At 47.4% G+C, this 12,863-nt stretch overlaps 1 protein-coding gene across 6 annotated transcripts in view; it reads left to right on the top strand.

Moving 5' to 3' along the window:
• Positions 1-2,309: 2,309 nt before the first annotated feature.
• Positions 2,310-12,863, top strand: part of Dock9 (dedicator of cytokinesis 9) — a 258,321-nt gene continuing 247,767 nt past the window's right edge. For all 6 annotated transcript variants that reach the window (XM_021203260.2, XM_021203262.2, XM_029541772.1 and 3 more), the window contains exon 1: positions 2,310-2,667. In XM_021203260.2, coding sequence (XP_021058919.1) covers positions 2,542-2,667 — 126 coding nt within the window. In that variant the 5' untranslated portion in view covers positions 2,310-2,541. The remainder of the gene's footprint in view (positions 2,668-12,863) is intronic.

Below are 12,863 nucleotides of genomic sequence, written 5' to 3'. Positions count from 1 at the left end.
TGCCTGCCTCTGCCTCCCAAGTGCTGGGATTAAAGGTGTGTGCCACCATGCCCAGCTCATTTTCCAGATTTTAATGTGCAAATCTTTTTTTAAAAACAGGATTTATTTCTTTATTATATCTAAGTACACTGTAGCTTAGCTGTCTTCAGACACATCAGAAGAGGGCATCAGATCACACTATGGATGGTTGTGAGTCACCATGTGGTTGCTGGAATTTGAACCCAGGACCTTTGGAAGAGCAGTCAGTGCTCTTAACCCTGAGCCATGTCTCCGGGTCCCAGTAGTACCTACTTTGAACAGGTTAGATACTTTTTTCTTCTGTAAACAGAAATTCTCTTTCAAGATATCTCTGATATTTAAAGAAAGTTATATTTTCAGGGGTGTGGTGAAAGTTTGCATGTAATCCCAGAATTGGGAGCCAGAGGCTGGTGCATCATGAATCAAGACCAGCCTTAACTAGAGGAGACACCTTGAAAAACAAAACTAATATGCTATTAGAACATGTGCATATCTTCAAGTGAATAAGACATGATGCAATAAAGTTGTTAAAAGATGGGTAAATGCTTGAATTGTAAATATTTGTCTGCAGTAGTCATTTGTACGCAAAATCTCAAACTTGATTATCTCTTCAGTACTTACCAGAGTCATCACCAACACAAAGAAAATTTCTTTGGTTTTGGAAAAGATCAGGCGTCTCCCTCAATATATGCAGGATTTTCAGAGATTGAGTTCAGAGAGTTTTAGGATTCAGACGTGTATCTCAGTTCATTTAACAGCAGCTGTCCCCAGTGTAGCTCAGAGGCATAAACAAAAGTCCTGAATAGTCAGATAAAATGTGTTAGTTTTTCCACAAAAAGCAGGGTGTGGTTGGCCTGCCTCCGTTTTTATTATCACGTAGCCTTACTCTGAGAAAAGTCTAGGACATTCCAGGTTTACACAGAGGAGAAAAAAGCTGGTGTGTAATTAAAAAAAAAAAAAAGTTCAAAGCCTCTAGTCTCCATGGACACCACGCAGGTACACAGACCCACACAAAGTAACTAAAACTAAAAACGACAAAAACTAAACAAGGAATTAAAAAAAAAAATCTTTCAACTTGTCATGCTGTTCAGTGTTACACCTTGTGGACTCAACTCAGTAGGGTGCAAAAAAAAAAAAATCCAGTTCAGCAAGCATTTATTGAGTACCAGTTACATACCCGAGCTCTATATCTTAATGTGCCAGGCCGGCTCATTAAGCCCGGAATAGTGGTGCTTTGCTCTCTAAACTAGGTATTTTCTCCCTTCAGCTCTAAGATTAGCTTTAGGCCAGGAATTTGGGTGTTTGAGGAGGTGGGACGCAATTCCAATATTTTCCAAAAAGTCTCCAGACACTTGATCAGGAGGCATCCTAAGAAATCCCCAGGCCCCGCCTCTCATTTTCAAGGCCAAGCCTCGGAAGCTGACCAGGCAGGTAAGAAGCTGTCCATCAGGGGTAGTGGGTGTGGCTCGAGTAGCCGGGCCAATCAGTGGAGCCTTCCTGAAGCTGACTCTGGGCCGGAGAGCCCGCCCCGATGGAAGCCATAGAGCATGCGCGTAAGCGGAGCCCCAAGCTCCCCTGCTAAGGCGCTCTCCGCGCCTGGCTAGGGCTGTGCCCTTGTGCTTTACGAGGGAGAAGGGAAATTTGGGGGAAGGCAGAAGAGGCTTCAGGAGACGGTCCTCTCGGAGGTACGCCGTCAGTAGCGGTGACCCCGGAGGTCCCGGGTTCGGCACCCGTGGTGTAGACGGCTGGCACTGCAGCTGAGTCACATCAGTTCGCTGTCCTCAGGCTGTAGCTGAGATAATCTAGGTCCAGGAGTCACGCTGGCGTCCTAGGTGACGCAGCACGCGGCCCGAGGTCCGTGTTGGGCCCTACGCCCATCCGGATCGACGCTGTCCAGTTCCACCGCGAGCCACATGTCTGGGGACAGTAAGGTGGATCCAGATACGCCCGACCAGTCTCGAGGGCGAGGACTTGTATCTTCTCAGTGTCACATAAATAAAGACTACATAGCCGGGTGCCCCGTCCAGAGCATTATGGTGCCAGTGAGCCCGCACCCTCACGGCTCCGTGGGGCCTCGACAGTCTCTTCGGGGACCCGGGGGAAGAGGCTCGGGATGTAGAGTCTGTGCCCTCTGGGGCGGAGGTATCACCAGATTCCAGAGTCGGGTCCTGCCCACCGGCTCCGCCCCACCGGCCCCGCCCCACAGGGCGCCCCGCCCACCGGCCCCGCCCCACCTCGCCGGACGCCCCGCCCCTAGGAGGCGGCCGCTCAGGGAGGTCGGGGGCATGGGGGAGCCGCCGCGAGCGCTTCGCGCAGGATCGTCCGGAGCGAGCCCAGGCTCCGCAGCAGGCACACGGGCCCGGGGAGGACATCTCGGGGCGTGACGCGGCACAGAGGGCGTGGCCCGGGCTGCAGCGCCTAAGGACCGGACAGGGACCGTGGGTTCCTGTGCCCGGGGCGCACCTGGCGGCGGCGCGACCGGGCCAGACCGCGCGCTCCGGATCCCGCAGCGGCGGCCGGAGGATGGCGCAGCAGCAGCTCCCTGTGTCGACGGAGACTCGGAAGTTCACCCGGGCTTTGAGCAAGCCCGGCACGGCGGCGGAGCTGCGGCAGAGCGTGTCGGAGGTGGTGCGCGGCTCGGTGCTCCTGGTGAGCGAGGCGCGCAGGTGGCGGGCGGGCCTGGCCAGCGCTCTGGTAAATCCGGAGCAGACAGCGAAAGGGAGCGGGCGGGCAGCGGGGAGAGCTCTTAAGGGGCTGCAACTTCCAGAGTCCAGAGCTTGCCCTCCTAGGGCTTTTCCTCTCCGCCTGGGAAATTTCCGCCTTCTGTCCACTTCCCTGCCCCCACGTTACCTGTCCTCTGCCAATTGGGAAGTTTCTCTGACCTCACCGCATCCTCGGTGTTTCGGGGGGGCTTGGCAGGTGCCGGGGCCTCACAGCGTGTAGAGGAGGTGGGGTCTTTATCACCCATCTGGTGGTCCAGCGAGTAGATTTCCCCGCGGATGTTTGGGTGGGCAGATCTCTGCTCAATGTGTTGAGCTGGTGCCCGGAGGCTTCTTATGAGTGGCAAGGGGTGAACTTGCTCATTTCATCCTTGGTACAAATTACTTTGACGTCTGGGGACTTGAGGCAAGCATAGCAAGGCAAACCAAGATGAACCCAGTCGTGTCAGTCAGTGACTCCTGGGAACAGGCCTCAGGGTGTGAAGAAGGTGAAGTTTTAAAAATCAACTTTTCCACAGCCAGGGATGGCCCTGCTTTATTTGGAAAAGAGGGCACGCTCAGATGCTGGGCTGGTGCCGGGAGAGAAGCAGTCTGTGCTGGAGGGAGCTCCTCAGGGCAGCTGGAAACTTTTAACAGCTCTTTGCGTTTGTTTTCTTGAAGGGGACTTGTTTGTGGGTGTGTTCCTTGGAACATGTGAGGAGATGAGCCTTGAAAGTAATGTCTGTGGCCTTGTGGTGCTGTGTGTGTGGGACTGCCAGGGAGCGTTGTTTATGAACACAGGGCAGATGCTTCGCTTTCATGGCAGATCGATGCCCTTCCTGGGCAAACAGGATTGCATGAAAGATGCTGGTGGAGATCTGGGTTGATTTCCATATCCAGTCTGCTCAGTTTGAATTTTCTGTCGTTTGTCAGCCCTGCCAACTCACCCTACATCACTCAAAATTGAGTTCGATCTGCGATAGTCAGGAATTTTATTTTTCAGTTTTACAGAACTTGGTCAGTTGAAGAGTGGACCATGATAACTTGTATTAACTTTTGTTGCCGAGGCATCATTGCTTTTTGAAGCTGCAGGAGAGAGAATAGACTCAACCTCTGTGGTCCCCTCTCTCCTCTCAGCGGGGACTCTTTCTTAATTGGGGTGCTGTGATCATTAGGGATGTTAGGAAAAATTGGAACTAATGATACACTTTCTTGTGCGGTGATTTCCACAGTGCCCCACTAATCAATGTGCTGCAGCCCTTGAATATCTGATTCCTGTTTGAGGGTGGCTCATTGACAGTATTCCCACGTGAGACATGCTTCTGCTGTTTTGGTCTAATGACAGTTTTAGTAGTATGCATTTTCCTTAAATATAGCCAGACACTTTGCTGGTGTCTCAACTCTTAGTTTTGTCTACCTGTCTGTCTGTCTGTGGTCATTTGTCTGATATAATCTATGATGAAATTGTTACAAAATATGAGGACGCTGATGACAACGTAGGTGCAGAGAAGGCTCCTGGCCTGGATGGGGGAATGCAGAACATGGGAGGAATCTGGAAGAGGTTTCAAGCCACTAAAAATTACCCATGAATCTCACCTTCCACCCTCTTTTCCCGTGTCTGCCAGGAAGTCACAGCAGGTGCACCTGTCACATAAATTCTGACCCATCTCTGGCCTGTGAGCATCTGAGGAGGTAGTCCCGGTTCTCCCGGGAGGCGGCCATGCCTTGGCCCAGCGGTGCGTGCTTAGATGAGAGTGTTGATCTGCTCTGCTTTGGTCCTGGCTGAGTGCTAGCCTGATGTCCACAGCACCCCAGAAGCTCAGAGTCACCAGATGACCCAAAGCAGCCCTGAAGACGGCCCAAGACAGCGGGTGATGCCAGGGTTCGACATGTGCTTATACAGATTTCCTTGTTGAATAGATCTCCCCTCCTTCTTACGGATTCAGATCTGTGGGCCTTTTTAAGTCATTCTGTATTAATTTGAGGAGCGTAAGGTTAAGTGTACAAAATTGATTCTGCTGTGGCAGACTTTGTTTCATCATATTAACTAAATAATTACCGAGATTTTGCCAAATTTGGTTTCTGTGCATCTCTCCCTCCCCTCCCTCCCTCCCTTCCCTTCCTCCCTCTCTCTCCCTTCTCTCTCTCCCTCTCTCTTTTCCTTCTCTTGCTTCCTCTCTTCCTCCCCCTCTCCCTTCCTTTCTCTCTTTCCCCCTTCCTTACTGGTGTTTATGTGTCCCAGGCCCTTTAACACATTTCACTGCTATATACCTAGTGTTTGGTTTTAGAAACTAGGAATAGTTTCTTACATGACTGTAATGTTTTTCATGACTCTAATAATATAATTGTTATTCAAATTTTTTTGATAAAAAAACCATTTGGTTGTCAGCTTCTATAAAAATTCACGGGCTGGAGAGGTGGCTCAGTGGTTAAGAGTACCGACTGCTCTTCCGAAGGTCCTGAGTTCAAATTCCAGCAACTACATGGTGTCTCACAACCACCCGTAATGAGATCTAACGCCCTCTTCTGGTGCATCTGAAGATAGCTACAGTGTACTTAGATATAATAATAAATAAATCTTTAAAAAAATTCACACAAGTTTGGTGGCAGGCCCTTAAAATACATGTTTCACTTATTCATGAGCTTTAGAATTATTAATATTGGAGAAAGACTTGATAAGGGTTCTGTTTTTTAACTCTTGAAGTTTAGCAGTTCAGAGCATAGATTGTAGTTCTGGCACTGTCACTTACCAACTGTGCAGCCTTAGTGTGTAACTTAACATTTATAGGCCTCAGTTTCCTCATCTGCAGAGTGGGCATAATATTTAGAGATGCAGGGAAAATGAAATGGCCAGTACAGTTAAAAGCTTTTAGTGTAAGCATGTCTTCTGGCAGCTCCCTGTGCTCACTTACCTTGTTGCTTGTTTCTCTGGACCTTGGGGGTCTTGCTCTGTTAGGTAAGGGTTGAACTAGATGGTTTGTAGAGACCTTTACCTGAGCTCAACAGGCTAAGCCACTCTATGGGGAGTAGAAATGCTACTGGTAGTATTCCTAGCTGGAGGAAAAGTAACCTGTGATATTTTGTGGTTTTGACTGAGAGTCTTCACAAAGGCAGAATTAGTCCAGAGGGCCTTGGGCCACAGGTTTAAAATGTGTGCTTGCCAGGCAGGAATCCTAGAACCAAGCCCCTGCTCAGGGATTGCTATTGCCTTTGGAATTCCTGAAGAAATTTTAACCCAGGGCTGTCTGCTTCATAAAAGACAGTATCGTAATGGCCCAGATCTAAGAAAACAGACCACGCAAAGAGTACTGCCTTCTTCTGCCTTCTTCTTCTTCTTCTTCTTCTTCTTCTTCTTCTTCTTCTTCTTCTTCTTCTTCTTCTTCTTCTTCTTCTTCTTTTTTTTTTACAAGATTTGTGTTGAGTGTCACGGCGCCTTGGCCGGGTTTGCAGATGGTCCCACACTTGGATATTGACATACAAGTCATCTGGCTGCCTGTCCCTGAGTCCTTCCTGGTCTAATCTCCATATGTTCTGCTTCAGACTCTCCTTGGATGTCAAGCCCCTGCCAGGGATGCCCCTCCACACCCCTTTGAGATTCCGCAATGGGAAGTGAGGTGACCCAGGTCAGGCCATCCCTGGATTTTCCTTTGTGTTACTAGAGAAGGCAGGCAGGCCAAAGGCGTGGGGAGATAACATCCTGAGCTCTGTGGAGGAGGCGTCCCTCACCCGTCGTCGTCCAGCGTTATCTGAGGTAACCCGAGACCCGAGTTAGGGGTGTGCTTTGAAATCCTCAGATAAGGTAAACCTCCTTTTGGCTATAACCTTAAATCAGATATGTTAGTACACTGACAACTGAACCGGCGTGGGCTCCCCCTTGCTGTCTCTCCACCCTCTATTGGAGTCCTAACAAACAGAAATGTCCCAAAATACAGGAAGCAGGGTGGAGGCCCATCTCCAGCTAGATAATCAACAGCAGGTTCCATTTTTTTTTTTTTTAAAAGTTCCTAACGCACTAGAACTTTAGGGGCAGTGTGGGCATGAGTGATACCCAGAATCTGGTTGAGCAGGGAGGAGAGACTGTGGAACTGTTACCACATCCTAGGTGTGTATTCTGAGCTTGGGGACTGCTGGCTGCTGGAAGATGCTGCAGCAGCAGTTCTTTGGAGGTGGCCTCTGTGGGGCCAGTCTGGTCTACACAGTGAGATCTAGGACAGAGAAACCCTGTCTGAAAAACAAACAAACAAACAAGCAAACAAAAGCAAAAAGGAGGCGTGGCCTAGTTGGAGGAAGTATGTCACCGGGAGGTGGGCTCTGAGGTTTCACAGGTCCTGGCTAAACCCAGTCTCTCCAGGGCTAAGGGTCAGGATGTCGCTCTCAGCTATGTCTCCAGCTCTGTGTGCTTGCTCCCTGACACAGTGACAATGAACCTCTGAAGTGATAAGCCCCAATTAAGTGCTTTGCTTCATAAGAGTTGCCTTGGTTATCGTGTCTCTTCTCATACAGAACAATGACAAACAGGAAAATCAGTCAAGAAATACTAATATATGTACTAGTAAACATAAAACTTTGTTTTCAAGTTAGACATAGCCGTAAGAAGTAAAACCCAGTATGTTGATGGAATTAAAAACAGACATATTTATCAATGGGATAGAATAAAGGACCCTCGATTAAGTCCCTGTTCTTATAGTATTTGAAATTTGACAAATATTAAAAAAACACACACAGGAGAAAAGCAGTTCTTTGTCTTGTTAGGGCGTATATTCTCCAGAGGCAGATACTGCAGTCACCTATGGTAAACCGGATGACTGTGCAAGGAACACTGCTAAAAAGCGTCAGAGGCTGCCATGCCGATTCACACCTGTAACCCTGGCACTCGGAACACCGAGGCAAGAGAAGTGGCAAGAGTGTGAGGCTAGCCTGGGCCGCAGAGTGAGAGCCTGTCCGAAATAAATCATACTTCAAAAGATTTTAAGAAAATGCATGCAGGTTGTGCACGGTTGTGCATGGTTGTACACAGTTGTGCACACCTTTAATTCCAGCACTGGTGAGGTTGAGGCTGGAGTTCCAGGTAGCCTGGGTCACAAAGTAAGATCCATCAAAAACAACCCAAAGCTCCCCAAACAAGGCATGCAGAGTCCTTTACAAACGTAAGACCTTATTATCTTAGTGTGGAATGGACTTGGTAACGTAAATCTGGAGACAGCATTATGAAGCGCATAAAGTGTTCTCAGCCGTGTATGAGAACTTCCTTAGTGAGAAGGTCAAGTCTGCTTAGGCCATCCTGGTAAGTGGAAGGGCTGGGTCTTGAACCCAGGCCCTGAAACTTTTTACCTTTAGCTCTTAGCTACTCTGCCTGCTGCTTCCCCATCTTACCGGGGAAACCTCTGTTCTACATCACAAGGGCCGTGCACTTAGCAGTCAGTAAATTCAACAGTGCTGTCCTCCGGCATTATCTGTAGGTCAATCTCTGCTATAGTGTTAAGTTGAAAACAGAACAGAACCCCATGGAGGCTGAAAGAGAGGCTTCCCCCCAGGGATGAGGCCCTGATTGGTTGGATAGTGGTCCAGTTGGCCAGTCCTGAAATTATATACTTACAAAAAAACACCCAATGAGCTGAGCAGGCTACTGTATATAGAGAGGTGTGTGTGTGTATGTGTCTGTCTGTCTGTAATGATAACACAAGTCTTGAATTTGAGAAAGGAGAAGGGGTGAGTGTGGAAGAGTTTGGAGGGAGGAAAAGAAAGAGGGAGAATGATGTAATTATACTATACTCTAATTAAAAAAATCTTATGACTCTTAAACAGAGTTTTAAAAGAAAAGCTCTCCAATAGAAATAGCTATTAATAGGCAATTTCTCAAAGAAGAGACTATAGTTAGCCAATTTATAGCAAAACAAAACAAGACATTTATTCTTGCTAATAAAGAAACATTAACCAAAACGAGATACCATTTCTGCCTGACAAATTTGCTAAGATGAAAGATGTACATATTTGCGAGGATGGGGTGAAGCAAGCGAACACTTTGGTTTGCAGTGCGAGACACAGCCTCAGGTTCCTGCTTACATGGTGTTTATACGAACTGCATAGCGTGATGGCTGGCATGGCCTCTCTGCACTTGATATATCAGTCAAAAACCGTAGCATGCTCCCATCCCAGTGCTCAGTATGTTAATTTCATAGACACTTGAAATGTGCACCTAAGGCAGTGTTGCAGGGCCGAGACTGAAATTCTGACCATGTGCATGCTGGGTAAAGTTCATACACTGGTCTTAATAAAACGAAGGCCGCTTGTAAAGCTGCCAGAGCTTTGTGTTTGAAGAACGACTTGAGAATATTTTTACGTGGCAGCATGGAGGGTGCTGGTGAACATGGGTCTGAGTCTTTGGACTGGGCCTCTCATGCTGTTCTGTAACACCCTTGCTTTGTTACTGACCCATACACACAGCATGAGGAAGAGTGCTGACCTTCTGAGGGCCAACATTTCGTGTGTGAAAAGTGGGTGTGCACATAGTGTGCACTTAGTGCATAAATAGTGTACACATAGTTAATGTGAACTTAGTGTGCACATAGTGGTGTGCACATAGTGGTGTGCACATACTAGTCTGCACATAGTAGCAGTTCACAGAGTAGAATCTGGATTAAATGAGTAGAGTCTGTCAAAGTTCCCAGAGTACTCTGATACACAGTCAAATTTAGTATTGTGGCTGGTTGGAGCTAAAAGTCACTATAAAATGAAGTAAAATCCACGTTGGAATATTTATAAGTATGAACCAAGATGTGATTTTATGAAATCTGTGCAGTACAATAAAGAACATTTGGGAGGGGCATGAAGAAAAACCTTTTAGCCACAATGTATATTCATTCCAAAGAAACTCAGATTTAAAAAAAAACAAAACCACATGATTTTGGGCATAACTTGTTCAATGTGATAGGAGGTGTAGTTTCATAAGAATGAGGTTGAAGGGGGATGTTCTGTGGCAGCATCCTTTTCTCTGGCACAAATCTATGTGTGTGATGCCTGAACATGAACTAGATTGCAATGTGGTAGTGGTCGAAGTTTGGGCAAGTTCATGTTTTATTTTTTTATCCCGTCCCTGTCCCTTCTCAAGTCCTAGAATTTATGCGATCATTTTTACTGTTTTGGAAATGATTGGCAGCGGTAATTCTGAGAATGCTGTGGCATTGGTCAGTGGGCTGGCTATACCACAGGCTGCAGGAAGACTGGTGAATTTCATTCCTGTTGAACATGTAGACAGGGTCTCACTTTGTAGTCCTTGCTGTCCTGGATGTAGACAAGACAAGGTTGGCCTCGAACTCACAGATGATCCTTCTGCCTTAGCTTCCTGAAGTGTTGATGTGTGCTACTGTGACTGGCCATTTTTATTTTTCCAAATGAGGAGCTTTGTCAAATCACCATTGACTCGAAATCTCTGCTCATGTTCTGTGCTGACTCGGTCCTTGTGGTCTCGGCCCTTAGAGCCACCATATTTCTGATCAAACTAGCTCAGCATTGAGAATAGGTTGGGTGCCCAGGTCTGTGTTGTCCTGTGACCTGGGTTGATGGAAACAACCACCATCTTGAGTCTTTGTAGAGTGACTTGGGCTTACCATGCTTATATATCATTGACTAGAGGGAGCCCTGTGGCCACCCCTAACTCCAAAGGACATGAAGGACAATTCTTCAATCTTCTGTGTGTTTATTTTTTGAGCGAATCTTGTAATGAAGTCCAGCCTGATCCCGAATTTCATCTGTGTTGGATGATGACTTTGAACTTGTGACCCTTCTGCTTCTGCTTCTGTAATGCCAGGATTAAAGCAGGTATCGTCACACCCATCAAAGCCAGTCTTTTCCGTAGGCCTGGAAAGGAGAACTCAGGTCTTTGGTGAGCCTTACCAATGGCTGCTGCAGCCTGGCATCTCCTTTTCTCCGTCTCCTGCTCTGCAGAGCTGGGGCCAGGGTCCCTCTTCTCTGGGCTCTGTGCTGCAGCTCTTACCTCGTCCTTATGGGCTTGGTGCTCCATCTGAAGACACACTCAGTGCTTGCCAGGGCCCTTGGAGTCTAAGGTGCCCCTAAGGAGGCACCCCTCCCACTGCTCACTGACTGGGCTTTTGGTGGTTGTACCAGCTGCTAGGAATGCCCCTGGTTCTCCGCACCTGGACTCAGTCTTCCTGTTCACCAAGATGAACTGTCTTCTCCCTTTGTGCTGATCAGCATGGCTTTATGCTTATTTGTATATGAATTTAATAATCTCTTTGTTCCACTGTCTGTTGGCTTACTGTTTCCCTAGTGCCTGTGTACATATATACACACACAGTGTCTCTGTTTGTGTTTGTATGTGTGTCTATATGTTTGTGTGTAGTGTGTGTGTGTGTGTGTGTGTGTGGTGTGTGTGCATATGAGTATGTGTATGTATGTGCCTGTGTGTCACTGTGTGTATGTGTCTGTGTGCATGTATGCATGTCTGTGTGTGTGTACATATATGTGTGTGTGTGTCTGTGTGTATATATGTGTGTAAGTTTGTGTGTAATATGTGTGGTGTGTGTGTATATATGAGTATGTGTATGCGTGTGTGTGTATGTGTGTATGATTGTGTGTGGTGTATATGTGTGTGTCTCTGTGTTTGTGTATGTGTCTATATGTGTGTGTGTTTGTGCATAGTGTGTGTGGATGTATATGTATGTGTCTGTGTGCATGTACGTGTGTTTGTGTATGTGTGTGTACATATGTGTGTATATGTATGTGTGTGCTTGTGTGTAGTGTGTGTGGTGCGTGTATAAACGTTTTTGTTTGAGACAAGATCTTGCTCCGTAGCCCAGCCTTGGCCTGGTACCCACTGTAGTCTAGGCTGGCTTCAAGCTCAAAGGCCATTCTCCTGTCTCAGCCTCTTGAGTGTTGGGATTATGTGCGTGAGCTATCATGTCCCTCAGCGAATTAACAAAACACTGAAGATGAACACACCTGCCAGGTCTCTTTTCCCCCTTGGTCCCTGAGTCCTGTGTTCCCTTCCTTGTGCCCTTTCTATGGGCCTCATGGTACCTTACCCTGGTGTCAGAGCTATTCTCCAGTTCTCGTCCAGCATGCTGGTTTCTTGTTGCCACAGGGCCTGATGTATGCATACTGTAAGACTGACACTGTGTCTGCTTTGCTTTAGGAAATGCAGGTCAGATTTGAACTCTTCCCTGCTGGCATTGTCAAGGTGCCACACATTTGAATACAAAGAGCACCCAAATGTGACTGTGCAACTAGGTGTTTAGGAACACATTTTTCTAAAAACAGAACAAAGCTCAAATACCACCAGTTAAAACCCAGGCATGGTGGTACGTGCCTGTAGTCCAAGCTGTGATGACGCTGAGGCAGGAGGATTGCCAAAAGCTGAGGTCCTCTTAACCACTGGCAATTCTACCCTCTCATTGAACAATGAGTTTCACAGACCAGGATGGCAATTGCTTCTCTTTAGCGCTTCGATTAGTTATTATTTTCATCTTTTCTGGTTTTCTGTTTTTGCTTTTTGTCCCTATTCGTAGCTTGAATCATCCCACATTAAGGGCACGTCTGAGCTGATGAGATTTGAATGGTCACAGTGCAGGCTGACCTCCCTTTTTTGTTGACAGGGATAAACAACATGTAGCTATCATATGGGCTGAGACTGCTTCCTAGTTTACTGACTGCTGATCTGAGCGTAGAGGTCAGGATGAAGGCAGGGCTTCCTGGGAGCTCATTCGACTTCTTGGGGTGTATTCTGGGGTGTATTCTGAGGTGTATTCTGGGGTGTATTCTGGGTGTACTCTGGGGTGTACTCGGGTGTATTCTGGGTGTACTCTGGGGTGTACTCTGGAGTGTATTCTGGGGTGTACTCTGGAGTACTCTGGGGTGTATTCTGAGGTGTATTCTGGGGTGTACTCTGGGGTGTACTCTGGGGTGTATTCTGGGGTGTATTCTGAGGTGTACTCTGGGGTGTATTCTGGGTGTACTCTGGGGTGTATTCTGGGGTGTATTCTGAGGTATACTCTGGGGTGTATTCTGGGTGTACTCTGGGGTGTATTCTGGGTGTACTCTGGGGTGTATTCTGGGTGTACTCTGGGGTGTACTCTGGGGTGTACTCTGGAGTGTATTCTGGGTGTACTCTGGGGTGTACTCTGGGGTGTA

This window comes from Mus pahari, chromosome 8 (assembly GCF_900095145.1).
Source record: "Mus pahari chromosome 8, PAHARI_EIJ_v1.1, whole genome shotgun sequence".
In the NCBI taxonomy this organism is placed as follows: Eukaryota; Metazoa; Chordata; class Mammalia; order Rodentia; family Muridae; genus Mus; species Mus pahari.
This window is presented reverse-complemented; position numbering and strand designations above follow the sequence as displayed.